This window comes from Chaetura pelagica, unplaced genomic scaffold, assembly GCF_000747805.2.
Source record: "Chaetura pelagica isolate M959 unplaced genomic scaffold, ChaPel_1.0 scaffold725, whole genome shotgun sequence".
NCBI classification, from domain to species: Eukaryota; Metazoa; Chordata; class Aves; order Apodiformes; family Apodidae; genus Chaetura; species Chaetura pelagica.
This window is the reverse complement of record NW_009953490.1, coordinates 216,241-243,454: the sequence shown is the minus strand read 5'-3', so window position 1 is coordinate 243,454 and position 27,214 is coordinate 216,241. Positions and strand designations below refer to the sequence as shown.

General features: G+C 47.6%; 2 protein-coding genes across 2 annotated transcripts in view; one reads left to right on the top strand and one right to left on the bottom strand.

Annotated features, from left to right (window-relative positions):
* On the top strand, window positions 1-21,358 carry LOC104389959 (solute carrier family 23 member 1-like). Its single transcript, XM_009999017.1, has 12 exons — window positions 1-54; window positions 3,520-3,669; window positions 5,002-5,159; window positions 9,031-9,190; window positions 10,532-10,713; window positions 14,174-14,294; window positions 14,614-14,770; window positions 14,952-15,205; window positions 18,453-18,617; window positions 19,162-19,270; window positions 20,276-20,371; window positions 21,090-21,358. Exons 1-12 carry the CDS (start codon window positions 1-3, stop codon window positions 21,356-21,358), a joined length of 1,875 nt encoding a protein of 624 aa, XP_009997319.1.
* Window positions 21,359-26,649: 5,291 nt separating this feature from the next.
* Window positions 26,650-27,214, bottom strand: part of STRA8 (stimulated by retinoic acid 8) — a 13,071-nt gene continuing 12,506 nt past the window's right edge. Inside the window, exon 7 of the mRNA XM_009999038.1 lies at window positions 26,650-26,724. Within this exon, the coding sequence (XP_009997340.1) occupies window positions 26,650-26,724 (75 nt within the window). The remainder of the gene's footprint in view (window positions 26,725-27,214) is intronic.

Genomic DNA, 27,214 nt, shown 5'->3' with positions numbered 1-27,214 from the left:
ATGACCCCCTCCTCAGACAAAGAGCTCAACGGGATAGATAACCCCAGCTTTGTGGTGAGTCTGCTCTTTTCTGAAGGGTAATGCTTGCAGAAATGGGTGCAAGCCCTGAGACAGGAGGAGAAAGGGAGAGTTGGGGGCTTGGACTGGCTGCAAGGATGCTGGTGTGTGGTAACCGTCTGTCTCGGCTCCTTTATCAACAGGAATCCGATGAATTATTTCCTCACTACAGTTGCTGCTGCTGCTGCTGCAGGCTCAGCATACTTACTGTCTGCTCTCTGGAACCCTTTTCACTTCTTTGCTCTCCATTTTTTGTAAAATTATAGTGTAGATGGATGTCAGAGCAAGTGCATCTGTACTGAAAAGCAAGTGAGCTTGTGGCTGTGTCCCTGGGTACAGCACTTTATAACAGATACTTAGACAACTGGAGAGTGTGTTTCTTTGTCTTCTGGATCTGTTTCTACTGGGGTAAATCAGTAGAGAGATGGGGAAAAAAAGACATCTGGGAGTCAGCAGGGGAAAGCACTCCATAGGGTCACAGCAGGGTGGTGGAAGCTGTGAGTGATGTGTCGGTTCAGGGGTGTGCAGAGCACTGGAGGTGCTGTGGGCTGCAGCAGATTGGGGCAGCCCCTTCCTATCTCACAGCACGAGTCATCTCCAGGAGAAACTGAGAGAGGTGCTTATGTTGTGACAGCAGGTGTGAGAGTGTGGGGTCCTGACACTCCTTTTACCACGGTACAGACAACCTGCCTGGGACTCATTGGAGGAGGCATTTAACCTCTTGGTGTCCAGGCTTCCCATTTCTCAGGTAACTCTTGGGGAATGCACTGTGAGCAGTAGGGGGGCTGTGCCAGCTGCAGGCAGAGCCTCAGGGCAATGCAGAAGTTTTCTTTTGCTGTTGTTAACGGTCTCCATTTCTACCTGTTCTGCCATAATGCAGATCAGGCTTGTGACATTCTCTGGTTTGAATCACCCCAAAAAAGAAGGCAGAATATAGAGGTCTTTACCCGTGATTCAAGCAGCTCAGTTTCTGACTGCCTTCTTGGTATGCATATTTAAGATGCTATTGAGAGCTGTGAGGCTGTGCCTGGAGCATGAGATATGCAGCAGGTGTGTCCTGGCCCTCTACGTTTGTGGGAGAAGCTGGGCTGAGAAGCCCAGCAGTGCTTCCCCATTCCCACTCTGGAATGCTCCTGCCTTGCCCTCCTGACAGTACCACCAACTGGCTGAAGCTGGAAGGGACCTCTGGAGGTCTACTTGCCCAGCCTCCCTGCTGAAGCAGGGTCAGCTAGACCCAGTTGCCGAGGACTGTGGCTAGACAGTTTTAAAATATCTCTAAGGATGGAAATTCCACAGTCTCCCTGTGCAACCTGTGCAGTCCTGGGTCACCCTCACAGTGGAAAAGTATTTCCTGGTGTTCAGGTGGTTCCTGTGTTTCAACTTGAGCCCATTGCCTCTGGCGCTGTCTTCTCCTGTTATCTCCACTGCATCCTTCTCACACTGAGCCCTGCTGGCTTGGGGCAAAGGGGTGGTCAGGCATTCATGTGATGGTCATGTGGGGCTGCTAATGGCACAGGCTCTGCCCTGCTGGAACATGCCTTCTAGTTAACACTGGGAAAGTTTCAATGCAAGGCAAGGAGCTTACTGCTGTCTGCCTAGCTAAGGGTTTGTCTGCCCATGGTGTTATTCAGGAGTAGCTGTCCCCAAATAACTCCGTGCATGGGCAGTCTTAAGTACCTTGCTGTACATTTGTTAATCCATGGCTCAGGCTCTTGTTCTGAAATGAAAATGTCTCCACAGGGGGTTATTCAGGAATGTCTTTTGCTCTTGAAGTTCATGCCTGAGCTCAATTTGAATTAACTCTGCCTTCACCTGTCTATTCTAAAGTAGCTGTAAAGCTCCCAGCCTGCCTAGGCTGGATAAATACGTGAGTTTTAAAGGTATTGCAGAGCACATTTTCAACAGTGTGATCTAGAATGGGACTTGAGACTCAGTCATGAGAATGGAAACCTGGAGGTTCCAGTCAAATGAGGAAGTCTTTCAGGATTAACCTCCTAAACCTACCAAATTTACACCTGAATGCAGCATTAATTTTACATCCCTATAGGCACTTAGGCGTGAGTGGTGCTGCAGCCACCTTGTTTTGCTGGGCATTTTGATGTCTTCAGGTTCTAGCAGGACTTGGAGGACAAGAAAAAAAAGTCTAATGCTGACAAAGAGGTTGAGCTTCTCCTGACAGAGGTTTCTGATCCTCTCTTACAGAGGTTTCTGATCCTCCCTTACAGAGCAGGGCATCCCAGCCCAGAAAACCCTCTGCTCACTGTGTGCCAAGGACTTGCTGACTGGAGGAAGGTTGATGAAACAAATGGTTTGGGTTCTTAATTAGTTTTTGCATTTGTCTCAAAACATTGTGGCTTCTCAGGCAGCCTCCCCACTCCTCATGGGTGTGTGTTTGCAGGGGTGTGCACGTATGTATGCACAGGCTGGAGTGGTGTACATCTGTGTGTGTGTGTGTGTGCATGTGTGCTCAGGGGTCAGGGTGGGTTGGAAGGAGGAGTGGACAGCCAGGGGCATTTACTTAGCTTAAAAGCTGTGGCAATTGAATCAAAGCTATAAGCAATATTTTGCTTTCCTTGGCAAAACGTGTCTTTGTATAAATAAACTCTGCAAGGCCTACAGCTCCCTGGGGAGCCCTGGGGCTTCTGGCTGCCTGGGAGAGGAGCTCAGTCTTCCTGGGGAGCTGTTGCAGACGCTGCCACCTGGGCCCAGGTCTCCAGGCTGTTTCCCCATCCCCAGTGCTGCCCCTGCCCTGGGACATCCCTCTGGGTGCCATTCCCAGGGCAGGTGGCCAAGCTGGGGCAGCACCCAATTAGCCCTGCTTTGAGTCCCCTCTTGTGGATGCCAGGGCTCCCTGTCTGCTGGTGTCCCTGTGTTTTACCCTGTTCCTCTGCAGAAGCAAGGCTTTCTTGTCAGACACAGGACAGCTGTGTTTATAGAGGCACAACATTTGTAACAGGGAATGTAAGGACATTGGGAAGAGAAGACTTAAGAAACTGAATATCAAACATGCTTCTTCTCTGTAATTAGTGGCAGCCAAGTTGTTTTAGCATGTTTTATTAAGAGTGCTGGTTGGTGGGACAGCCAGGAAGGACAGAGGCCAGGGGATAGTGAGTGCAGCTTTCACTGATTAACCCACTGCCCACTCTTTCTTGCTTCTGGTTGCAGTTTCTTCATCCTTAACTAGACATTAATGACTCTAGGACACTTTGTCCAGGTGTCCATTTGAGGCTGAGGCACCCTTTAATGTTTCTTCTGGTCTACACACACACATATAAAAGTTTTCCATAGGTGTTTTTATCTCTGTTTCAACTTCCCAACTTGCTCTTCTTTTTCATCCTGCCCTTGTTGAAAGCTGTATGTGAGGTGTTGCTCCAAGACATGGAGCACAGATGCAAAAGAAGCAGCTGCTGGGTGACTGTGGGGCTGGGCTGTGACTAACAAAGGGTTTCTCCTGCTTGCCAGGATGAAGATGGGAGCCACTACTGCTCCTCACCTGACCGTGTTGCCTGGCACTCAGAGGAAGGTGGGGACAAAGGCCACAGGGGTAGCAAGCTTGCCTACACTGTCACAGATGTGCCCCCCTGGTACCTGTGCATCCTGTTGGGAATTCAGGTGAGACAGGGGAGCAGGTGGAGGCTGTGGGTGGGTGGAAGCTTAATGGCTGTTCAGCTGGTTAATGTGAGGTCAAAGCTAAATCTGGGAGTGCTTCACCTTCATGGGGCATGACTGGATCTGTGAGGCTGGATTTCAGGGACCTCAAGTCCTTCCACCACCCCCTGAGCACTGAATGTCATCCTTGTGCCCACAGCTGTGCTGTGCCCCTTGAAGTGCAAATGGAAGTCCTGGGACTGGAGCCAAATAACAAGAACAGGTTGGATGCTTCAGCTGAAGTTGGCCAAATGTCTAAGGGCTTCTGAACTTCTACCTTCCCATGGCAATAAAAAATAAGCTGAAAGGCACACTCTGTTTTGGCTGGTGTCCATGCCCAGGTGTGTTAAATAACCCAGTGCCACCAGTGCCATGCTGGGTACAGAGTCTCAGGGAAGAGAGACCTCAGGGAGATTCAGATGATGATGGACTGTGCTTGAGGCTTGGTGGGCATTTTGTACTTTGTTTCCTGAAACTATCATCTCAGACATAGAGTGTATTAAGACAAGGTTTTCTGAACACATCTGCGACATAATTTTAATAAAGCATGTCTCTAATGAGCACAGTGAGTTTCTGAGTGCCTCCAATTTCACCACTGCAGTCCTGTGCAAGTCTGAGGCAAGAACTGGGAAGTGATTCCAACTGAAACAACTTTGCCTTGCCCATTGCTCACCACAATTAAGGTTAAAATTTGAAGCACAAATAAGTTTCAATAATTATTTTCACATCTAGAAATTAGCTGAAGATCATTGTAGAAATATGTCTGGGACTCCTCAGAAAAATGCAATGCCTGATTTATTCCGTTGTAATGGTTATTCATAATTCCACTGTATGAGAAAAGCTACAGATAGCAAAGAATGGGTAGATCCAATTTGCCAGCTTTTTATACTGCCCTTTGAGGTGCAAATGAGATGGACTGAAACATTTGTGCTCACTTTGCCTGATGGCTCTGCCCCCATATTTTGGGATGTCCCCAGCTTCATGAAAGAGTAGCCCCATCAGTTTTGTCTGCAGGTGCTGAGGATAAACTGGTTGTGTTTGACAGTGACAGGGGAATCCAGAGCACTACAGAAGGTCTTTGGGCGTGGGAAGCTGGAGAAGTTTGTGGGAGTGCATTGCAGTTCTTGTAGGTGCCTTGGAACAGAGCATTAGAGTTGTCAGGAAAGAGGATGGGTAATACTAGTACCATCCAAACACAAATCTTTGACTTACTTTTAGATTTCCCTCAACAACATGGGAGTGCTATACAGCCTGTTCTGTGTCCTTCTTCACCCTGTCTTTCTCTGTGGCTCCTAGCATTTCCTGACAGCCATGGGAGGTCTGGTAGCCATCCCGCTGATCCTCTCCAAAGACCTTTGCATCCAGCATGACCTCCTCACCCAGAGCCACCTGATCAGCACCATCTTCTTTGTCTCAGGGATTTGCACCCTGCTGCAAGTCCTCTTTGGAGTCAGGTAGGCCAAATGCAAGAAATGGGACACTCAAAAAGTTTGTTGCAATTACTGTGTGCTTGGCCACCAGTGTGCTGTAGAGCTTGCAGCAGTGTGTGTGATTTGGTGCCCCTGGGCAACCAGAGCAGGTGCCAAAGCATCCTGAAATAGCTGTACATGATGGCCTTGCAGGGCTACCTAGCTGTTCTGATGTTTGCATCTCCTGGTACTTGATGCACCTTTTGTTGGGCTTTGCAGGAATCTATCCTGCAAAATAATAAAGCACTGAAACATTCAGTCAACAGTTGCTGTTTGCTCCCTACCCCAGGGACCCTCCAGCTGAGGCAGGACCCTCCTCATCTGGGCCTGGGATCAAGGGTGCACAGATTCTGTAGGGAACTCTAGGGCGGGGGATAACTGGGAAAAACTGCTCAGAGACTCAGGGAAGAGCTCTGCAGCACATTCTGTTCAGTGGTGCCACTTTGCCTGCTCAGGGTTTTGTGGCACAGTGTGAATGTAAGCAAGGTAAGTCATCTTTGCTGCTGAGCTGTTGAGTGGTGAGGAGGTGAGCATAATGTTGGCATTCACTGCCCAGAAAATGCAGCACGTAATAAGAGACATGGCTGCAAAGACCCCTCCCTTGCCACAAAGACCCTGAACCTTTGCTGGCCTTGCAAAATTTCTTTGATTCCCCATGTCATAACTCTGGACTGCCTCTCTCTTTCCACAGGCTGGGTTTTCCTCCAATATGATGGGAAGCCGTGTTTCTTGTTTCAAAGGCAAAAATCACACCTTCTTTGGCTTCCAAATCTGAGGGACCTGATTGAAACTTTTCTACCATCAAATCAGTGGTCAACTGCCAGCTCCACAAAATAGTTTTACTGCTCCTGTTTCTTTTCCCAATGCAACTTTTCCACCTCTGTCTGCCCTAAGAAGTGGCTTTAGGCAAGCCGCTCCCTGGAAGATGCTTCCTTTCTCCTGCATTCCTACAAGATTAGTAGAGAAGGAAAGACAATCTGGTCATGAAAAAGAGACAATATGGTTCTTTTCAGTTAGTTTAAATTCAGACTAGGGTGCATGATCATGGGATGTGGCTGCTGGTGTGATTCAGGCTGGAGTCCTCCCAGGCACCCTCAGATGCCTTGGTGGTGTCCCCTGCATGCTGTTAGATGAGGAAGAAAAAGTAGCAGGAAGCCTCTCCCATGGTGGAATAGCTAATTGAGGAAAAACAAATTTGGTAAGGAGTTGTTCCCATAGGATAAGCTTGAATGATTTTGCTATGCTGAGGACACACTGGCTTTGTTGCTGGCCCCAACTATAATGCATGAGGATATTCCTGATGGAAAGGTGGGACTCAGCCTGTGATGTGGCCAGAGGAAAAATCAGGCCTGAGGAGACAGTTGGAGGCAGATTTGTAAAATCCTTCTACTGTTTTCTGAAGCCCTGTAGTAGTTGATAACTGTAAACCACCAACAAGACAGCCGTGAAAGTGGTAAATAACCAGACTGAGGGGATGCTTTTTCCTGGAAAAGATCCATCCCACTCTCTGAGGCTCTGGGGACCCCCCAGCTAAGTGCTCTGCACAGTTCCCAGTGTCTGTATTTAAGAAAGACTAATTCAGAGGAGAAGAGGTAGGGAGGTGATCTGTTAGTGTGGCACAGGGAAGGGACATGGTTAATCTTACAGGTGCCAGCCTGGTTAGCCAGGCTGGCATGGTGGCTGCCCAGAGGGATGTGGCTGCCACCTGCAACTACCCTGGGAGAGAAATGGTGGGTGTCAGGCAGGAGGAAACTGTGTAGTCTGAAAGACAATATTGGCTCATGAACGAGCAGATGGGAACTGGCCATGGAAACGGGAAGGTTCCCACCAAGACTTAGTGCTGTTCAGAAGCAGCCCTCCAGAAGCAGTAGCCAAGGGAAGAGCCCGACCCACTGCCATCTGCAGCTTGGTTGTATTACACAGCATGAAAAAGCAGTGATGGGTCCCAGACAGTCACTGGAGACAATATCCTAGAGGCTTCAGAGGAGAGACACAAATCACTTGCCATTATGGTTAGCCCCCTTCAGCAGATGCTTGGACATCGTGTGGTGATGATCAGAGCACAGTATTTCCTTCTCAAAACCCGCAGCTTTCCCACCTGCAAACCCTGCTGGAAAGAGCTCAGCATGCCCCATATGCATCACCTCAGCACCTCAGTTTTGCTCTGAGCCCACCCATGCCAGTGCTGGCTGTGAAGTATCTTGAGGGCAAACACAGCAGGAGCTATAAATCTATTGTTAATTCCACACTGGTGGCAATGAGCCATCTCTGTTTCTTTTTGTTTATTTTTTTCTTGCCTAGCCCACAAAATCCTTTGAAGGCTGCAACGTCTTTGGCTGAATGCTGTGAGTAAGTGACTTCATAGATGACTGATATTCAAATATCCTGGCAGAGCTTTGACAGTGCTTCGATTGTGCATGGCATGAGTAATTGCAGAGGTGTAAATATTTGCTTCAGGTGACGGAAACATGATGCTGTTACAGTTATGCCATCTCTTACTGTCCAGCTCTTTCCAGAGAAAGGGGAAGTGCCTCTAGTTCAGGGAGATCCATGCCCTGTAGAAGCACTCACTTGGCTCACTGCCCCACTGCTTTTCTGGGCAAACACCAGGAGAGCTCCTGGCACAAGGAGAGGTTGCTTTGGGAGCTGCTCCCAGAGGTGCTTCCTAAATGGAGGAAGCTGAGGCCCCTTGGGGGTTTCCCTTGGATGATTCAGAACTTCTGTGCCAGCCTGTGCCCTTGGGCTGCTTTGGGTTTTTTTCACAGGTGCTAGAGGAAAGGCTAAAAAAATGTGCACTGCAATAGAGGCTTAATGCCTGGGGGGCTTTGAAGAGCCAGTTGGGCTTTTTCAGCCTCTGTCTCTGTTCCTCCATGCATGGAAGGAGAAGAGGCTGGTGTGGAACAGGCTCCCAGAGAGGTTGTGGAGTCTTCTTCTCTGGAGACTTTCAAGACCTGTCTGGATGCCTTTGTGAGTGATCTGCCCTGCTTTGGAAAGGGGCTTGGACTCAAAGATCTGCAGAGGTCCCTTCCAACTCCTAACATTCTGTGATCCTGTAGCTCACAGTAGCACGAGCCCAGTAGTACAAAACTCCGTATGAAGCCAGCAAACTACTTGCTGGCCTGAGGGTTACTCCGAGCCAGGAGACACATGGCATGGGGGAGCAGCCCACAGGTCTCACCCCAGCCCATGTGCTCAGACCCACCCATACAGGTCTCCTTTCTAGTGTTGGTAGAAACAGGGCCAAGTCCTTAGCTTTGAAAAAATGTACTAAAAACCAAGTCACATTTTGCACTGCTCTCAGTCGGAGGATGGTTGTGATGAGGGGAGTAGCCAAGGCATGTCCTTGTGTTCATGAGCAGGTTGTAAATAAAACTGAGGCAGATGGAGGGGACAGAGGAAGCAACCAGATATTGGAAAGATCTGGGCCTAGGTTAATGCTAAACTTCTTTCAGAGTCTCGCCATCTTTCTTCCTTGGTCTTCTTCCCTCCTCCTTCCCTCCTCCCTTCCCTTCTTTTCCTTTGGTTGTGGTTCTATGCTTTGCAGCTCCATGGTCTAGTCACACCTTAGGAGGAATACTCTTTCTCTAATGCAGGGTAGCAGAGTTTGACTCCAGCACCAATGAGAGTCTCCATTGGCAGAGTCTGAACATGAGCTCTTCCCTTCCTCTTGAGTGCAACGGGCAGCAATACCCACCCCTGGTCAGTGATGGAGACCTGCCAGAGCATTTCAAAAGATACTGTCAGAGGCCACACGCAGACTGATTTTCAAATGTATTTTGCTTTCCTTACAGTCACCTCTATAGAACTGGTTTCTAGCATTGTTGATTGTCATCTATTCCCTCTGCTCTCCTTCCAGGTTACCTATTATTCAAGGAGGCACTTTTGCATTCCTGACACCAACCCTGGCCATGCTGTCTCTCCCCATGTGGAAGTGCCCTGCCTGGACACAGAATGCCACCCTGGTCAATGCCTCTTCACCAGAGTTCATTGAAGTCTGGCAGACGCGGATGCGAGAGGTATATTACATTTTCAGTGGCACCTGCTCTGTATCTGGGCTGTTTGCTTTCAAAAAAGAACTAGACCATGTCAGGGTCATCAGTGCTGGAGAACCCTCCAACCCCAATGGATGTTGGTTCTCATGGGTCTTTGCAGCTTTCAAAGCACCTAAACTCCATTAGGAAAGTAGGTGCTTCACTGTTGCTGAACAGGGGCCATACAGACCTTGGCTGATTTAAGGTCTCTGACAAGTCTCCACTGGTCCAGCCAGATCCTTTCTCCATGAAGTGGGGTTAGCATTGAAGAAAGAAGGGAGATAAGATGTTTCCATGGAAAAGAACCTGTCTCACAGGAAACCTCATAAAAAGAAATGCAGAGGCAGAGCTTACAGTAATTATTAAGGAAAAGTGAATTCTAAGGTAGACAAAGAGGAGAGGAAAGATCAGGACTCTCAGAGCCTTGTCCTACATCTATTGCCTTATCAGAGTAGGTGGGTAAATTTGCCTCTGCCCATCAATATGTTGGAGTGCTCTGCAAAGTGCTCCAGAAGTGTTGCAAGCTCACAAAGGATTTGCTGTGCAGCTCAGGCTGCCCTCCCTACTGACACTCATAAATCTGCAACAAGGGCACTGTTGCTTTCTCCTTTCAGGCTGGGTGCTTCACCCCACCCCCATGTTTTTCTTCCCTTTGGAGCCAAGGGAGGGAAAGTACTGAGCACTCCTGAGGACCCAGCCTGGGTTTATCACCAAATCTGCGAAGGCAGAGAGCAGCAGCCTCACCCCTGCATCCCCTGCCTGGAGCTGATGTGAGCAGCAAATGTTATTTCAGGGTGTAATCACTAGTTCCTTGGCAGTCATTATCAAATATGGAAAAGTTCAGAGTGATAAATGTGTGCCCAGAAGGAAACCAATGCTCAGAAAAAAAACAGAGGCTGTAACAAGCTCACCTGCTTTACCAGTGTGCTAAAATGCCCCAAGCCCTTCCCAGATGGGAGATGAGTGGAGACCATGGCCCAGCTCCCATTTTCAGGGTAAGAGCTATTCCCAGCACTTTAGGAGAGCAGGGGAGCTGATGCATGCTTGAGTGGCCCAAGAGGACAGGAAGGAGGTAGACTCTAGAACTGAATTAGCCCTAATGAGGACTCAACCCATGAGTCAAGGGGAAAGTTGGTGTGCTGGTACTCTGGTGGTCCTTCCTCATGTTATGCTCAGCCAGACTCTGCTGGAACAGGGAAGCCACCCTGTTAGTTCATCCCTGTAGGCTGAGCCTGACTCTCACGCTGGTTTTACACTGACTTATGAAGAAAAGCCTCAACAGCTGGAGCTCCTTTCAACCTCTGCTCTCTCCCTCCATTTTTCCAGGTGCAAGGAGCTATCATTGTAGCTTCCTGCTTTCAGATCTTCGTTGGATTTTCTGGCCTGCTTGGATTTCTGATGAGATTCATCGGCCCCCTGACAATTGCCCCCACCATCACCTTGGTTGCCCTGCCTCTTTTTGACTCGGCCGGGGACAAGGCAGGGCAGCACTGGGGCATAGCCTTCATGTAAGTGTCACTTCCCTGGGCAAAAGCTGAAGGTACACAAGCCACCTACCTTTAACATGAAATCCAGTGTTGCAGTTTGTAGCAGGGTTCTCCTGGGTTTGAGGTTAATTTATTGAACACCAGCATGTGGCAGGCTTGTGCAAGACAGCAGCTTGACACAGGTTTCCACCCTTCCAGAGGTCTGATGCCTCAGCAACAAAGCCAAACCCAAAAACGAGTTTAAAAATGTGATTTTTATGGAAATCCGAAGTTTAAAGGTCAGTAGAGAAACAAGTCTTTCTTGTGTCTAGTTCCTGGGGAGAGACTCTGTCACAGCTGTCTGTGCACACTGTCTTACACATTCATTATTTGTGTGAAAAAAACATTCCTGAAATGACAAAGTTGAGCACTCGGAGTTAGGTATTCCTAGAATTAGAATAGCTGGTGCTTCATGTATTGTTTTCACATGACAAGGAGGAATTGTTTTCTTCACAGAGGGCCTGGGGGGCTCTGGAGAAGTCTGTGCTTGTGGCTTTGCAGCACTGAGTGCTGTTTCAGGGATATTTGTGTGCGTGCCCTTGTATATGAATGTGTGAGCGTGCTTGGTGGCAGGGTTTCCTTGGCATTTCAGAAATGAATTCAGAAAGAAGTGCCAATGGTTCCCCTGCAGATTTGGGACCTTCAGATCCCTAATGAAGACTTCCACTTGGGATAACATGCAACAGGAGTAGGTTGTTATCCTCTCTATGGGCTACCATGAGTTTTCTAGTGTTTTCAGAGCTGCTTTTGGAGCCAGGCTTGACGGCAGCCCTAGGAGGGCAATGTGCTGTTGTGGGTACATGCTCCAGTCCACTTCTCTGTGGTTCTCTTCTCCCTGCACCTGCCTTCCCAGGCCCCAAAACCCCTTCTCTACCTCCAGTTCCTCACCTAACTGATCTTTCACACCAACACCCCACATGACCCCAAACCCTGCCCCCAGCTTTCCTTTCACAATTGTTTCTTCCACCACTTGTTGTTGCACTGCCTTGTTGTCTTCTCCAGGTCTGACAAGTTGCCCTAGCCCCTTTTCTTAGTCAGTCTGAATTTTCCCTTCAAAATATATATTCTTGTCAGGACCTGTTCTCTTTCCTGCTTCATTTTTCCAGTCACTGATTCCTAACCTCAGTCCCTTGCTTGACCTTTTTGCCCAACTGTGCTACTTCATTGATAGGGTCTCAGCCTGTGTCTCTAATCTCAACCTGGGTCATTGTCTCTGCCCTGCTCATTTCTGTCTCATCTTCTGCCTGTGCTAATCCCAGTCCTTTCTCTCACGACTCGGACACCTTATCCCCCACCTGATAATTGTGCTTTGAGCTGTCTGAGTTTGTGTATTCTTTTACTGCCTTCTCCATGCTCTGTGGATGCCAATAGGGAAAGGGGGAGAAGGGTGATGGAGAAGATGGAAGACATTGGCCATGTGGTCTCAGCCTTGCTGACCAGCCCCATGAGATCCCAGAGCCCCCAACAACACCCATTGTTGCTTCCAGAAACTAGTCTAGGGCTTGCTCTCTTGCTCCCTGGTGATGGTGCCTACACAGGTTATCACTAGGCAAGGCCTGGGCGTACTCAGAAGGTTCAGAAGCTTTATGAGCTGCAAATGCTAACACCTGAGATGTTTCTGCTGACTGCCTGGGACCTGGGATGAATGATGTTACAGACTGATCACAAGTGAGCATATTTTTGTGAGAAAGAGTAATATCCCTCACACCAGAGGACAAGTTCTACTAAATCTCAAATTTCTGCTCCAGGTAATAAGCAGACCCTGCCGCTGCTCAAGGCAACATGACCTCCTCAGTACAAGCTATGCTATGTCCATTTCCTGAACATTGTTCTTCGAAATAAGTTAGGGGTATATTATTCCGGAAATCTTTGGCCTGAAGCAGACGTTATGAGTCAAGTTCAGCAGAATTATAAACAGCTGATAGCAGTGTTTGTTAATGGAATGTGTCAGGCAACCTGAATAATAAGCAGCAACACCTACCCAAGATAGATGAAGGTTCTGCAGTGATTCATAAGGCTGCTGAGCACCTCTCTCACTGCAAAAGCACCAAGTTCGCACTAACGCAGTCTGTCTGGGCTCTGCAGCTTTAGAAACCACAAATGGAAACAAGTTCTTCCTCAGACTTTCCCACTCCTGTCATTCAGCGCTTTGAATCGTGACTGATAAATAACTCTGGCTTGATGTCGTGGCACATCTTTGCAGAGAGGTGAGCTTAGTGTGTCCTTTGCACTGCTGGGATTCTGCCTGCCTGTGAATATTGCATCCAGAGCTTCCCACCCTTTCAGGCCTGGAAAAACAACCGGTGTACTGTCCCTGCACTTCAGCTGGTGCAAGCAATTTCTCACCAAATTCTATCTGGATTAATTCAACATATACAGTTCAGATTTGTTATTAAAAATAAAAAATAAATGAGGAGCCCTTCATAGGCATGGTTAACATAGAAGGAAAATGTCCAAGGACTTCTACCAGCTCAGCAGTCAAGGTGTGATGCCCAGATCCTGCCTTCTTGCCACATATCACAGCCTTCAGTTTCATCTGGTTGCCCTCTCTGGGGAGAAGACACACAGGGGACAGACAGGGCTTCCCATGAGCACACCCAGCTGTGCTGACATTCGTGGGAGATGTGTCCCACATGAGGGATGGCAGAGGAGCTGCACCTCATGATTGCTGCCACCAGGATGGGCCCCAGGTGCTGCTGGGGGCACACATGAGCATCCCTGTCTTGGAGGACCCCTTTGCCACAGAGCCCTTGCAGACCAGTCAGCCCTGCTGTCCCCTTCTTGGCTGGCTGGGAGAGCTCTGTGGGTGCCACATGCAGCCTCATGGTCCCAGCACAGTTTTTTTCTTTCAAAACTCAACCTTGCACAACCAAATTAAACCCTCTTTCTTTTCTCTGTGCCATACAGGAGCTTTTTGCCAGTTGCAGAGCAGAATAAGTAAACCTGAAATCAGGAAACCTTTATTTCCAGTATATCTGAATTACACAGAGGTTCAGGGACTGTTTCCTACATATCCTGTCTGGATCTTGCATGTATCTCATGTTTTTTTCTTTTACTTGATTGCCATTTTTAAGCTCTGACAACTGTGTCATACTCAGTGACGCACCATCCAGGGGATCAGTTTTGAAATAAAAGGGGAAAAAAGTATTTAATAGAATCATAGAACGCCAGGTAGGAAGGGACCTCAAGGATCATTAGGTCCAGCCTTTTTATGTAGGAACATGTGTTTGCAAATGCAGCAGACCTGTCAGTAGAATGTGATGGAAAGCTTGTTCCACTCCAGGCTTGCTGGTATGGGGAGCCACCCTCTGGTGCTGACAGCCTATTTTTTGGAGTCTTCTGGAGTCCTGGATCCTTCAGTAGCAGGTCTTCAGTTAATGTGGGGACAGGCAGGCAACTCATCACCCACTTTGTCTCATGGTCTGGTTTTCCCTCTTTCTAGGACTATTTCTTTCATAGTCCTGTTCTCCCAGTACCTGAAAGATGTCCCTGTGCTGCTGCCATCTTACCAGAGAGGCAAGAAGTGCCACTTCTCCCCGGTCTACCTCTTCCAGATCTTCCCGGTATGTTGGGGTTCCTGGAGACCCAGTGCTCATGGCAGAGGGACTGGCCTCACCCACCTGGGGCTGCCTGGCATCTTTCCATTTCTGTCCAGCCAAGTCAGTGCTTCCCAACCCAGACTGCACAGTAAGGGGGCAAAAGGGGAGAAGATTCCCATGGTCCTGCATGTAGGGAGGGAAGGGGGGCCGCCAGGTACCCCTGCCATCCCTCTGTCTCCATCCCATGTGCAGGGGAAAGGGGCAGGCCAGCATTGTCCCCCACAGCTGTGCTGGAGACATGGCCATGCCCTAACTGGACCCCACTGCTGCATGTGATGGGCAGGTGCTGCTGGGGCTCTCCTTGAGCTGGCTGCTCTGCTACGTGCTGACGGTGACTGACGTCCTTCCCGCCAACCCTAAAGCCTATGGCCACTCGGCCCGGACGGACACTCGTGGGGACGTTTTGTCCCAGGCTCCCTGGTTTCGGCTGCCTTACCCAGGTACCACTGCCTCCCCTCTTTCCACACCCCACCGTGTTGCTCCCTGCTCCAGATTGCACCTCCCCTGTTGGCTTGCAGAGGGAGATGAAATGCCAAAAATGAGGCACCTTTGCTCTTCCTCCCCCTCACAGTAAATCTCAGGGCAAATTTCACCGACCTGAACTGAGCTCTTTACTTGCAGGCCAGTGGGGAGTGCCAACCGTCAGCCTGGCTGGGATTTTTGGCATCCTAGCCGGGGTGATCTCCTCCATGCTGGAATCTGTGGGAGATTACTACGCGTGCGCCCGGCTGGCCGGGGCGCCGCCGCCGCCGCAACACGCCGTGAGCCGCGGGATCGGGGTGGAAGGCATCGGCTGCCTCCTGGCTGGGGCCTGGGGCACAGGGAACGGCACCACATCCTACAGCGAGAACGTGGGGGCCCTGGGCATCACCAAGGTGAGCCTCTCTGCAGCAGGGTGGCTGCCGTGCCCTGGCCCTTCTGGGGGTTTTCCCCAGGGGCGTGTGTACGAAGGAGCGGTGTGCACGTGTATGTGCTGGGGCTGGGATGTGACCTTAGCCCACCTCTTGCAAGGCATGCTGAGCAACGTGCCCTGGCACGTGGGTGACCACCTCAGCAGCACCACGAATCGCCTAAAGCAGAGGTGGTCAGTCCCTCATTCTCTGCTTACTGGGCAAGTGCACATAGCCATGACTCATGGCACCTGGCTGAGGTGAGACTGGCTTAGGTGTGTTACTTCTGAGCTAACCTGGAAACTTCCTGAGAACTGACTCTATCAAAGACTGTCTGTTTGTCTGTCTGTCTGTCTGTCTCTGGTCTTTCTTTGTCTATCTGTCTTCCTAAATATATTCATGAGGAGAGGGAGAGGGAGAGGGAGAGGGAGAGGGAGAGGAAGAGGGAGAGGGAGAGGTGAGGTGAGGGGAGGAGAGAGGAGGGAGGAAAGGGAAAGGAAAAGGAAAAGGAAGGAAAGGATAAAGAAAATATTTCATAGGGCTTCAAGCACCACATTTTTCATTACCCAAGGATGTCAATCATGTGAAAGGTAGACAATTTCTTTGGGGTTATAAAACATGATGGCAAAGTTCTGTGTTTTTACCTCTCTGTAAAGTTTTGTGAATCCCTAGAGTATCTTACTGCTCTTCCAAGGGAAAGAAATTTCCAGATATAAACTTGACAATCAGATTATAGATTTTCACTGAGCTTTTCAGCCAGAGGACAGGTACATCCAGCAGCCAACTGGAAAACATTTTTAAATCACTGTCAAATAATCAATGTCATGACAGGAGAGCTGTGAGTCAGTGAATAAATGCAAAATTTGCCTTGCAGCTCACACTCTATAACATTGCTTATTTCACTGGATTTTCTAAACCTCCTTCACAATACCCATTTTTCACATACTGAAGCATTAGTGTTCGACTGAAAGGGCTGCTTCCAGTAGCAAGGGCTGTCTGAATGGCTGCATGGAGTCCAGTTTAGCCTGTCACCCCATGTACCTTGTCACTATGCTGTCTATGCATACTGATCACATACCTGAGCCCATTCTTTCCTGACTTGCATTTTGCTACATACATGGCAGGGGATGGAGCATAGTGAAAGAGTGCCTGGACTCAAAATTGTCAGATTATGGAACATGTTCTCCCCAATGTATGCTAAGCCCTTCAGGTGGACATGCCTTGCTGATTCAGGAGAGATATATCCTTCAGATCTCACCTCTGCTCATCTTGTGCACCCTTAAGGGAACAGAAACTACAGTCTCATCTCAAGTCAACCTTCAATCAGTCTGAAGACTCTGGATGGGATAGATGGGGGTGCTGAGAGCACAAGGCAGATTTCATTCTGGTTTTCACATAGGAAAAAGATTTTTCCATAACAAATTAAGATGCAAGAGACATGTTTCCTCTGCTTTAACAGAGGTGTCCAGCACCAGCTGAAACATCTTTGGATATCTCAGGTATCCACAGAGGCTGTCAGATAAGGCAAAGGAGAAGCTGCTGGAAGCTGCCAAGATGCAACATCTTAAACGGTACCAAGTACCTATGTTTAAGCTGCTTGATCAAGCCCAGCATGCCAGTATTGAACTTTCATTTTCAAGAAAAAATGAAAAGGGTTTTAAGGAAAGGTAAAGATTTCAGTCACCATATACATAGCAGGAAACTGTGCAGCTTCTTTGACCTTAAGAAAGTGAACTGATTTTCTAGTTTTCCCTAAATAATTGAAATAAACTCTAAACTAGAGGCTTTAGCAACATATGCTCACAGTTGTGGTATCAATGGATTAGGTAATTTGCCTTACAGGCCAACTCCATGCACTGTGTAATTTGACATTTTGGCAAATTAAGAATCTAAAGCTTCATTCTAATCCTGGAACAAATAGACCTGTTGGCTTTTATTAAATTACAGTTTTGATGGTAATGATGTCCCAAGGTTTTAAGCCATGGAATATAAAAAGCCCACCTGAAGGCAATGCATGATTTTATTTTGAAACTCCCCTCCAAATCTTTTTCATTTATCTTTCACAATCAAGTAATACTTAACATATTTTAAAGGGATATGTTTAAGAACAACTGAGAAATATTTAAAAAGAGACACTGCTAGTTACTGGGAATGTTTTTGTTGAAAGCATTCACAAAAAGCCCTTCCTGTAAATATGACATTCTTCAGATGTTTAAATGGAGGGATTAAAATAATTAATTGAATTATAAAATGTTTGCAGAGGATTACAGTTTCCCTGCCTAAGACAGGAACATTGTAAATCCTAGCATGATTCTTTAAGCTGTCCAAGTTTTGGTGCAGCAAGGCGTATCTTGAATTTAAAGTCTAATAGAAATTGCTTCTTTTCTTTTTAGTTTCCACAGTCTGTAAATGTCTCTTTCATCCCTTTGTTTGGCAGATAGTCTTTTTCTTTCCTAATTACATGCTCTAACAGCTCTGAATGAAAGGCCTGGCTTGGTGTTTCATTCCATCTTTGTTGTAGCGCCCAACCAAGAAAAGGCCACCTTGGATCTTTCTAGGGAAAAAAAAAAAAAAAAAGATAAATAACTGATTTTACTGAAGCTAGAGGGGTGATGGAGGATAGGGACAGACCAAGAGACTGCCCTGCTTCCTTTGTTGACCATGGAAAGGATAGATCAGATCCTAGAGCTTGGGACTGGAGCAGCCAGCCAGCTCTGGTCTCCTGGATATTGGTCTCCAGGGAATGTAGGGATTGATGTGAATCATCTCATTGAAAGCCATTTTTAGATGGCAATCTGAACCCCAGTGGAATGGTTGTCCAGTGAATTGACTAGGTAGTTACAGCTCCAGCCTGTGCGTATGCCAAGACATTTCTAGGCTGCAGCAAAAGCAAAGCTGCCTGTGTGGATTACTGTGCTCTGAATGTAATAACACATCTTTTGTTTAACAACAAACTGTTAAAGGTCCTGACAGCAGTAGGGAAGAGCATAACATCAAGTAAATAGGTGTGGATCCATGACTGCTCTCCCCGCGCCTTTCACAACAAATTCTCACTGGCGTGCAAATACAGACGCTTCCCAGCCGGTGTGAGCATCCCAGCTCACTGGAGCTGCATCCCAGCCGGTGCCAGGGAGTGCTGTGGCAGGAGGGGGGGCCGTGCCGGGCAGGCTGGCGCTGGGCCGGCTGCCCCTCGGCGGCGGGTGCGTGACGGGCTCCTCTCCCTCTCGCCCAGGTGGGGAGCCGGGCGGTGATCGTGGCCGGGGCCTGTGCCATGCTCCTCAGCGGCGTCTTCGGGAAGGTGGGGGCCATGCTTGCCAGTATACCCGCCCCTGTCATCGGAGGCATGTTCCTCGTGATGTTCGGCGTTATCGCAGCAGTGGGGGTCTCCAATCTGCAGGTACCAGCTGCGCAAAGCGCCGTTTCATCCCTAGGGATGGGGCTTTGGTTTCCAGGCAGGTGAGAGTGACAGAGCACTGGAACAGGCTGCCCAGAGAGGTTGTGGAGTCTCCTTCGCTGGAGACATTCAAAACCCACCTGGACACGTTCCTGTGTGATGTGCTCTGGGTGACCCTGCTCTGGCAGGGGGGTTGGACTGGGTGATCTTTCGAGGTCCCTTCCAGCCCCTAGGATTCTGTGATCCTTGCCGGGCTGAGGCAGACCTAATCATGCCGCAGCAAATGCAAACATTGTGGTGGCAGTTCCTCCTCTGGGGAAGGTGAGGCCATTTACCCAGAGGGGCTAAATCGCTGAGGAGTCCCTGGCTGGGGCAGGGCTTGCTGGCCCTGAGGGCAGCAGCATCACTAACACCCCAGCAGCACCAGAGCTGCTGCCCAGGTCCACTCCTGCAGGCCGTGTTTACATCTGAGCATGTCCCATGAACACACCAGTAATCCATGGATTTGGGCAATTCCAGATGTAATGGATGCAATTTCTCTCTGCAGTACACAGATATGAACTCCTCCAGAAACATCTTTATCTTTGGATTTTCGGTATTTGCTGGCCTCACAATTCCCAACTGGGCAAGCAAAAACAGTACACTGCTGGAAACAGGTAAGAAATTACATCAGAAGTATTTTCTGTAACATAGCACTGAAGCAAAGGCTGATTCACAGCAATCTTTTAAAATGCAGTTTTTCCTGACAAAACCCTGAAACTTGTGCTTTGACTGCTGCCTGTTTCCTTCTGTGAGGGCTGTTCTTGCCCTCTGTCCTCATGCACAGTTCTGGTGTGGAAATCTCTGCTCTTCATCAGTGACTGCACCTCACCCATATTCCTGTCAGGCTAAGGACTGCAGAATGCTTCCCTGGGACACGATCCTGGGATGGGGCAAGAGAATATTCCAGGGCTGAATCTTGATCAAGGTCATGATGAATGAAGCTTTCTTACATGCTCATACACAATAAAACTTTGTGCTTCCAAAATGCAAAAGCATACTCCTCTACTACATTCCATCAAGTTCACTTTATTGACATTTCTAGTCACAAAGGCTGCAGTGTCCTCTCTTAAGGTGTCCTCTCTACAGGGCACGCTGGGTGGGCTGCTGAAAGAGATGGGGTCACAAATCACACACTCTATAGATGCTCTGTTAGTTGCTTTATGTCACTTGGCTATTTTGCTCATGTGAATTAGCCCTCACAGAGAAACAACACCTGATTAACTTGTGGTGTAACCCCATACTAAATGTACCTATATTTCTTCGGGAATTGAAGCTCATGCTTTTGTAGGGAACTGCCTGGTGTCATCTCATGGAGGTAGAGAACATGTCTGGAGAAGAAGGTGGCTTTTTCTGGGACAGTGCTATGATCTGCACTGTTAATAGGCTCTTAATGTACTTATGGGTCATCTCCTGCCCACCGGCAGCTGGGTCAGTGAATAATCGTGCTGAATAAAACTGTAGGTGTGAAACTGGCAGAGAGATCAATCTCCCTTGCATTACCAAATCTGAAGTCTTGTCTAAACAAGCATGCAGCTTGTAGCCTCTTGGCACATGGGGGATATTGCTGGTCAAACATGCATCTCTCTGCACCACTATCCAAAGTTTTGTTTTTCTTTTAGGAATCATCCAGCTGGACCAGGTGATCCAGGTACTTCTCACCACTGGCATGTTTGTGGGCGGACTCCTGGGGTTTATCCTTGATAACACCATTCCAGGTAGGATCTGCTGAAATGAGCTAAGCTACTAGTTTGTGCTTGCCCTAAGGTTTGTTTTCTAATATTTTTTGATTTTGTGACTACTGCTCTATGGGTAGGAGTTGAACTAGCAATCATGAAACACTACATGAATTAACTCCGCCCAGAGAGAGGTGAGGAACAGGAGACTTGGCTGAAATGGTCACTAGTTGGAAAAGAGAAGCTTATAAAAAACAAAGTAATTTTTCAGGAACAGGTGAGGAAAAGGTTTATTTGGGAAAAATGTCTTTTAGGGAAAATACCAGCCTAGAGCCATGTTGGTGGTTGAAAGGAGAGAAAAAGGCAACTACAAGAAGTGAAAGGAGCCAACACATGCCTCCTTCTGAGACCTGCTAAAACTGAAGCTGAACTGGTGCAGTGGAAAGCAGTAGGAAAGGCTGATAACCAAAGATAGGATACAGCACCTGTAGCTGGCCCTCAGAGACAGCAATGGGCCTCTGATTTTCTTCACCCCTGTGAAGGGGTAATCTAAGAATAGGAGGCACATGGGTATTGTCTAGAAGCTTATTAGTGTATTTTTGTAAAGAGCTTTGGAGCTAGAAGGGTTTAAGTGCAAGGGATCTCTATGTTGTGACTGGGCCTGCTAGGATTTGAGAAGCAGGTGTGAGACACACAAGGTAGTCCTGTGCTCAGAACACCTGCTGTTTTGAACACAACACTCTCATTTTTGCTGTTGCAGGAACAGAGGAGGAGCGGGGGCTTCTGGCATGGAAGAAGAGCCACAAGGGAGAGGCAGATAGCTCTCAGCTTGTTTCCAAGGTCTATGACCTTCCTTTTGGTGTAGGCACCAAATACTGTGCTGCCTCCTGGTTTCGCTATCTCCCCACTTGCCCCAAAAGACTACCTGGCGACAAGGGAATGGATGAACTGAAGGCTGCTGGACAGGAAACCGGTGTTAAAGCAAGTTCAGAAAGAGACTCTCAGATAGCTGCTGATACAAGGGTATAAGCACCTGACTTGCAGGTGAAATCTCAGAAGCAGAAGAAAAGCATGTCTGCAGCCCCCATCATTTGAACATGAGTTGGCAGCTGCTAAGAGTCTGAAGCAAGAGAGTGATAACATCTTTCTCTTCCCAACTCTGCCCCCTGAACCACTGGTGACCTTGAGGGAGTAATCTTTTTCCTCTCTGGGGAACACCAAAGTCTAAGAAATGCCTGGGAAAGATGTTCAGTTTCCTTCCTTGCACTGAGCCTTGGGGACACCAAGGAGCAGCAGTTTAGCTGAAGCAGAGTTCTTCCTGCTCCCTGTCCTGGTTGCTTGAGAAGAAGGCATCCCTGATGTGGGCCCTGCACCCCTGTCAGGCATCCCCTGCCTGAGGCCAATCCCCACCACTTTAAAGATCTGTAAAGGCAGTGCTCACCTCTCAGCTTGCAGTTTACACCTCCTGCTGGCCAAAGGGAAGAAGCAGGCATCTCTAGGTCATGATTCAGCTTATTACATATTCCCATAGTTTAAAATCAGTCAAATGAATGTTGTTGTAAGAGGTACTTAAGGTTAATGGGACGGATTGTCTTCTGAACATGCCTCTCCCATCTTAGGCCACAGAGGGAATTCAGCAACCTTAGGTTCTTGACCTAACAAAAAAACCCAGCTTCACTGAAATTAATCCCACCTGGCATGCTGGGAGCAGTCTCGGGAAAGCCAGCTTCCACAGGGCACCAAACCATACAAAGATGAAGGGACCATCATCAAAGATGGAGAAAACTCTTCTGCTCACAATCTGATGTATCTCTGCTACTGCTATGTCCTGTGTCCCCCTCACAGTTCCTGTTTGGTCTGGTTGGGTGATTGTACCCAGAAAACCCCTTCTCTGGAAAACAGTTTGCAGATTCTTGCTTCTTTCCACTATTAGCAGAAACAGCCTTAATCTATACATAATGTCAAATATAATGTGATTCCACATGGTGCTGGTTGCCAGTCGTGTGTAATAACACTGTTGCTGTAGCATAAGCTTGTGTTTCCTGTATTGAGATTTATACATAGATATATTTTGGGAAAAATAAATAAAATGTACAGTGTAATATTTCTCAAGGTGATTGCCATGGCAGGTAGTATTTGAAGAATCACAGAGGAATTCAGTTGGACGGAATCTCTGGAGGTCATCTAGGCCATTCCCTGCTCAGAGCTGGTCCTGTTAGACCAGGTTACAGAGGACTGTTTCCAGCTGAACTATGGATGGAGAGCCATAGCCTCTTTGGGCAGCCTGTTCCAGTGCCTGACCATCCTCGTGGTGAAAACGTTTTCCCTCATGTCGAACTGGAGTGTCTAATACTTCACTTTGTGTCTGTTGCCTCTTGTCCTTTCACTGTTCCGCTCTGGGAAAAGTGTGACCCCATCTTTTCTGTAGCCTCCATTGGACAGCGGGAGGCTGTGACACGATGTCCAGCTTGTTCAGCTCAAGACTGAACAAAACCCGGGTGGTTTCCACAAAAACTCTTTATTCCTCATGCCTATTACATGTTCTTCAGTCCCATCCTGCAGCTGTAGCATTATGTGGCTTGCTTTTATCAGTTAGGGGCATATCCATGTCTTAAATCAATTGTGTGCATGTTGGGATCCTAGAGGAGGAAACGATATGGTATGAATTCCTATTACTGGCAGGCTGAGGTACCACCATTGAAGACTGTGGGTTTCATGTGTTTAGGAGAAAAAATTATTTGTGCATTTAAGTATATTTGATCCCCGCACCATCACAGGTTTTAGAGATGACTAGTCCCAGGTATTTCAGCTCTGGTACCTTCTTCATTCTCCACAACATTGACTACATCTCTAAGCTTATTTAGAACCAGCCTATGCTCCCAGGGATCTAGCAGACAAACCCATGGTCATACTCATCAGACCTCTCAAACTGCTTTCTGATGTAGCACACGTGAGAAAGCATGTTGTTGGTCCACATCACACTGATCCTGTGTCCTGTACTGAAGCTGCCAGGCTGATGCTGGCCAGATGTGCCACACACTGGAGGAGTGGTCTAGATGAGAACAAGATAAACAGCTAACGAACAAGGTACACAAGTAACAGCAACAGGGCCAAAAACTGCTGTACTATGTAGCCATTAGATACTCTGTCTTCCATGTGAGGCTTTTTCCTTCAGTGCTATGGTTGGGATCCCCACATGGGAAAAGCCAGGTGGGAAGCACACATGGGGAACCCTCAGTAATTTTACTGGCTCTTTGTCAGCTCTATGGAGGCTGCAGCCATATCTTTTTGCTTCTCCTTGTAAGACATGGTAGGATGCTGGCAAGTGCCAGAGGTATATGTTTGCTTTGGACTGTTAAAAAAAAAATATGTATGTCAGAGGTTTCCGATAAAAATGGGTCTTCAATAGGCTTTTTGTTCCCCACCCCAAGGATGGAAAATATTGCTCATCTGTTATGGCATCCTCCTCCATGCCTGCTGCTGTGTTTGTGTGTCCCCATCTTGCATTTGGTTCACAAGATCCCAGGGGTACTGCTGGGCATGCCTTTACAGCTCCTGGCACGAGGAGGCCTGAATTCCTAGTGGAGACTCATCTGTTATTCTGGTACATCCTGTGGCCCAGGAGGTGCAGAGAGGTGTTTTTTTTGGGATATGCTGGGATATTGGGATACTGGTCTAGGGCAGTTGGATCTGCTGTTGCTAAGGCTTAGAGACAGATTTTCAGAAGTTGTTTATGTCGGTATTTCAAACTCAGGCTCCTAAATATCCTTTTTAATTTCCCCCTTTGGTGTGTTTGTTATATATTTATAGACTATTCTTCTATTTGTCACAGACGGACATTTCCAAATTTTAAAACAAAGTAGGCAGGGGTTAGGCTGCAGGGCCACCACTCCTCCCAGCTGTATGTGGCCACTTGAGGTTTGGAAACAACTTTGGTTTTGCACTGCAGGGACACAGCTTCTGTTTATTTGCTACTTAAGGAAATAAATTAAAACCAGAGGATCCGAACACTTGAGGGCTATTCTGGATTGCCTGGAGAACAGCCAGCTACCTGTCAACTGTATTGTTCTTTGTGCTACTGTTGCATCCTGATGTGGCGCTGCACAAAGTGGTACCTGCGCTTATTAAAGCTGCTTCCCTGCCAAGGCAGAGCAGAGCTCACACACGCCAGGGCAGAACAGCTATTGTTTGTGTAGTCCTGGCTCTGCAGGAGGGGAAGCTGCCTTCCCATGTCACACACAGGCCTGTGCTCTGTAAACCGGGACAGCCTGACAGGAGGAATCAGTGTGCTCTTCATCTTCTCCTTAATGCCATTACACCTCCCACCAAGCTTGCTGCCCTCTGGAGGAGTTAGTATTTTCACATTACCTGAACACACTTGTTGTTTCACATTGATGTTCAGGCCAATCTTAACCTAAAATTCTCCTGGTGAAGCATCAGAAGCCCTGACGTGATGATCAAGGGACTGCATCTACATAGCATACAGTGTCCATTCAGAACTGTCTCCTCTGGTAGGTGGCAGGCTTAAAGTCATTTGAAAATGAAATATTCTGCTGTTTAACTTCTTTTTTGTACTGTCCTTAAAAGGTGGGGATGAAAAGCTAATAAGAAAAGGTTGTTAACTCCTGAATATTATCTATGGCCATGGCTGTCCTACAGTATTGTCCAGTTTGACCTCAGCTGATGCAGTTGTTAACATGGACATGGTGAAAGAATCATTAATGTAACAAAACTGACCAACTGTTGCGTGGCAAATGGAATTGGAGATGAGAGAAGTCTGTAAGATTTCTACAGCTAAAAGCTTGCAGAAGATACAGCCTCAACACTGAGAAAAACAAACCTATTTCCCCCCCCAAAAAGCAGGCTATGTTAAGAAAACCTAGGCAGAACAGTTAATGCAAACACCTGTTACTCTAGATATTTATGTTTGTCTCTTGTGCTACCTAAAGGAATGATTTGACCTTGGATCCCCTGAAAAGTCTGTACAGGGATTTCAGCCAGCATGTGGCCCAAAACCCAGACTGCCCAGGGGATGCACATGCTTGGCATTTTGGAACGTGAGGGAGAGGAGGAGAAGGGAGAGTCAGCATTGCTTATAGTCTCCAAGCAATGACAGCCTGTACACATGAAGCACACCGGAATGGTCAGGGAAAGCCAGGGATGCACTCCTAGAGAACATGGAGGGGCTCTTAAATCCAATCAGGATCTGCCCATGGGCACTTCCAAACACAGCAGCCAGGCAAACATCCACCTGGGAGTGCTACCGCAGCCTCAGCGACAGAAGGTGCTCTGGAGGGATTATTCTCCCCTTGTGCTTCAGTACTAGTCTCTACACATGTTCACTTGAACACAGCTGTGTGTACTATGCTCCTACCTATGTACCAAGGCAGTGCTGGGCCACAGCCCAACCCTCATGGATTCAACCTAAATGCCTGGCTGCCAAAGCCTGATGGATACCTGGGTATGCCAGCTTTAGTTTAGATTTTAAAATAAAACTTTTAGCCTTTCTGTTTGTGATGGCTGTTAGCATGACCTCAGCATCATCACTGTTGGAACACAATTTGTCCAAGTCTGCAGAGAGCCTTCAGTGATAGCTCAGAGATGTGAAGGATTTTATTTGTCTTCACAGCATTTCTTATTTCAAGATACTATCTGAGCAGCACGACTCATCAAACTGAGGTGTGGCAGAAGAGCACAGGGCTGCTCACTCAGCTATACACACTGGCAGAAGTAAATAATCCAAAGTGTGTTATTGTGCCTACACTCCTCTGCACAATTTGAGAATGGGTGGCCCACTGCTGTTGTCCTCATGAAGAGATGGAAGAGCCTTATCTCACTCTCAGTGAGGAATTCCCTCTTTCCTTGTCAGCTCAAGCTGAAAAATTGCACAGGAAAAGTAATCACTGCCAGGGTGCAGGGCACTTTGTGATTTTTCAGGTTGCAGTTTGAGATCTGCATGCATCCTGCCCTTGATATGCCCTCTCTGCAGCTCTTGCACAGCTTATGCTGGGCAATGTCAACCCAATTGTACATGCCTCAGTTTACTTGTGAAGTGAGGTTAAACATTAATCTGCAACAGACAACAGTATTTCTTAAGATTTTATAAATACCTAAACTCTGGAACTTTTAAAGGTATCAAGTATGCAACTGATACATCAAGAAGCACTGAGGAGTGAATGGAAAGTCAACAGTAACAAACCACTTTAACACGGTGTCTCCACACACTGCTCAGAAAGGTGCTTCACTGAAAGAGGTGCAGTCTCTTCACATGCCTGGTGTACATGGCAATGCTTGGCAAAACGTTAGCAAACAGATACTGTTTAGAAATCTTCATCATCAAAGGTCTCGGTGCATCTCAGCATCACAGTCTCATAATCAAACTGATGATCTTCTTCCTGAAAGACCCCCCCAAAGTCAAGCAGGATTAGAAACCACAGGAGTTGATTGTGTTTCAGACACATAGTGGGTTGGTCAAGTGCTGACATGTGTCAGCTGATGTGTCATGAGCCCTCCTTCCTCTCTGAATCAGCAACCAGCACTTGTCAAGTGCCTAAGGTGCCTGATGAAGAATACCTCAAATTTCCAAAAAGTTTCTAAACTCGCAGGACTGCACCCTGTGTCTATTTACATATTTTAGACAGCTATTACTGACTGTGCTAGTTAGTGGCTCACATAACAGGCTCTGAAAATAAGTTCCTTGAGCCTTTAACCTCTACTGATTTCAGGCTTTGCTGCTTTTTTAGCAACAGAAGGAAATGGTCTTCTCTTTTACCAAGCTTCCAGAATAAGTGGCTCTTAAGAAATCAAAGTCTAGGAGATCAAAGTGTTCGTGCCTGCAGTCCATCCAGTCCACCTTCTGCATTGATGCAAGACTCTTTAGGGAAA

Excerpts from the sequence above, each read along its gene's own strand:
- LOC104389959 (XM_009999017.1), top strand. The coding sequence starts at position 1 with ATGACCCCCTCCTCAGACAAAGAGCTCAACGGGATAGATAACCCCAGC. Across the intron at positions 9,191-10,531 it reads GGCAGACGCGGATGCGAGAG|GTGCAAGGAGCTATCATTGT; the intron begins GTATATTACATT and ends CCATTTTTCCAG. Across the intron at positions 15,206-18,452 it reads GGGCCCTGGGCATCACCAAG|GTGGGGAGCCGGGCGGTGAT; the intron begins GTGAGCCTCTCT and ends CCTCTCGCCCAG.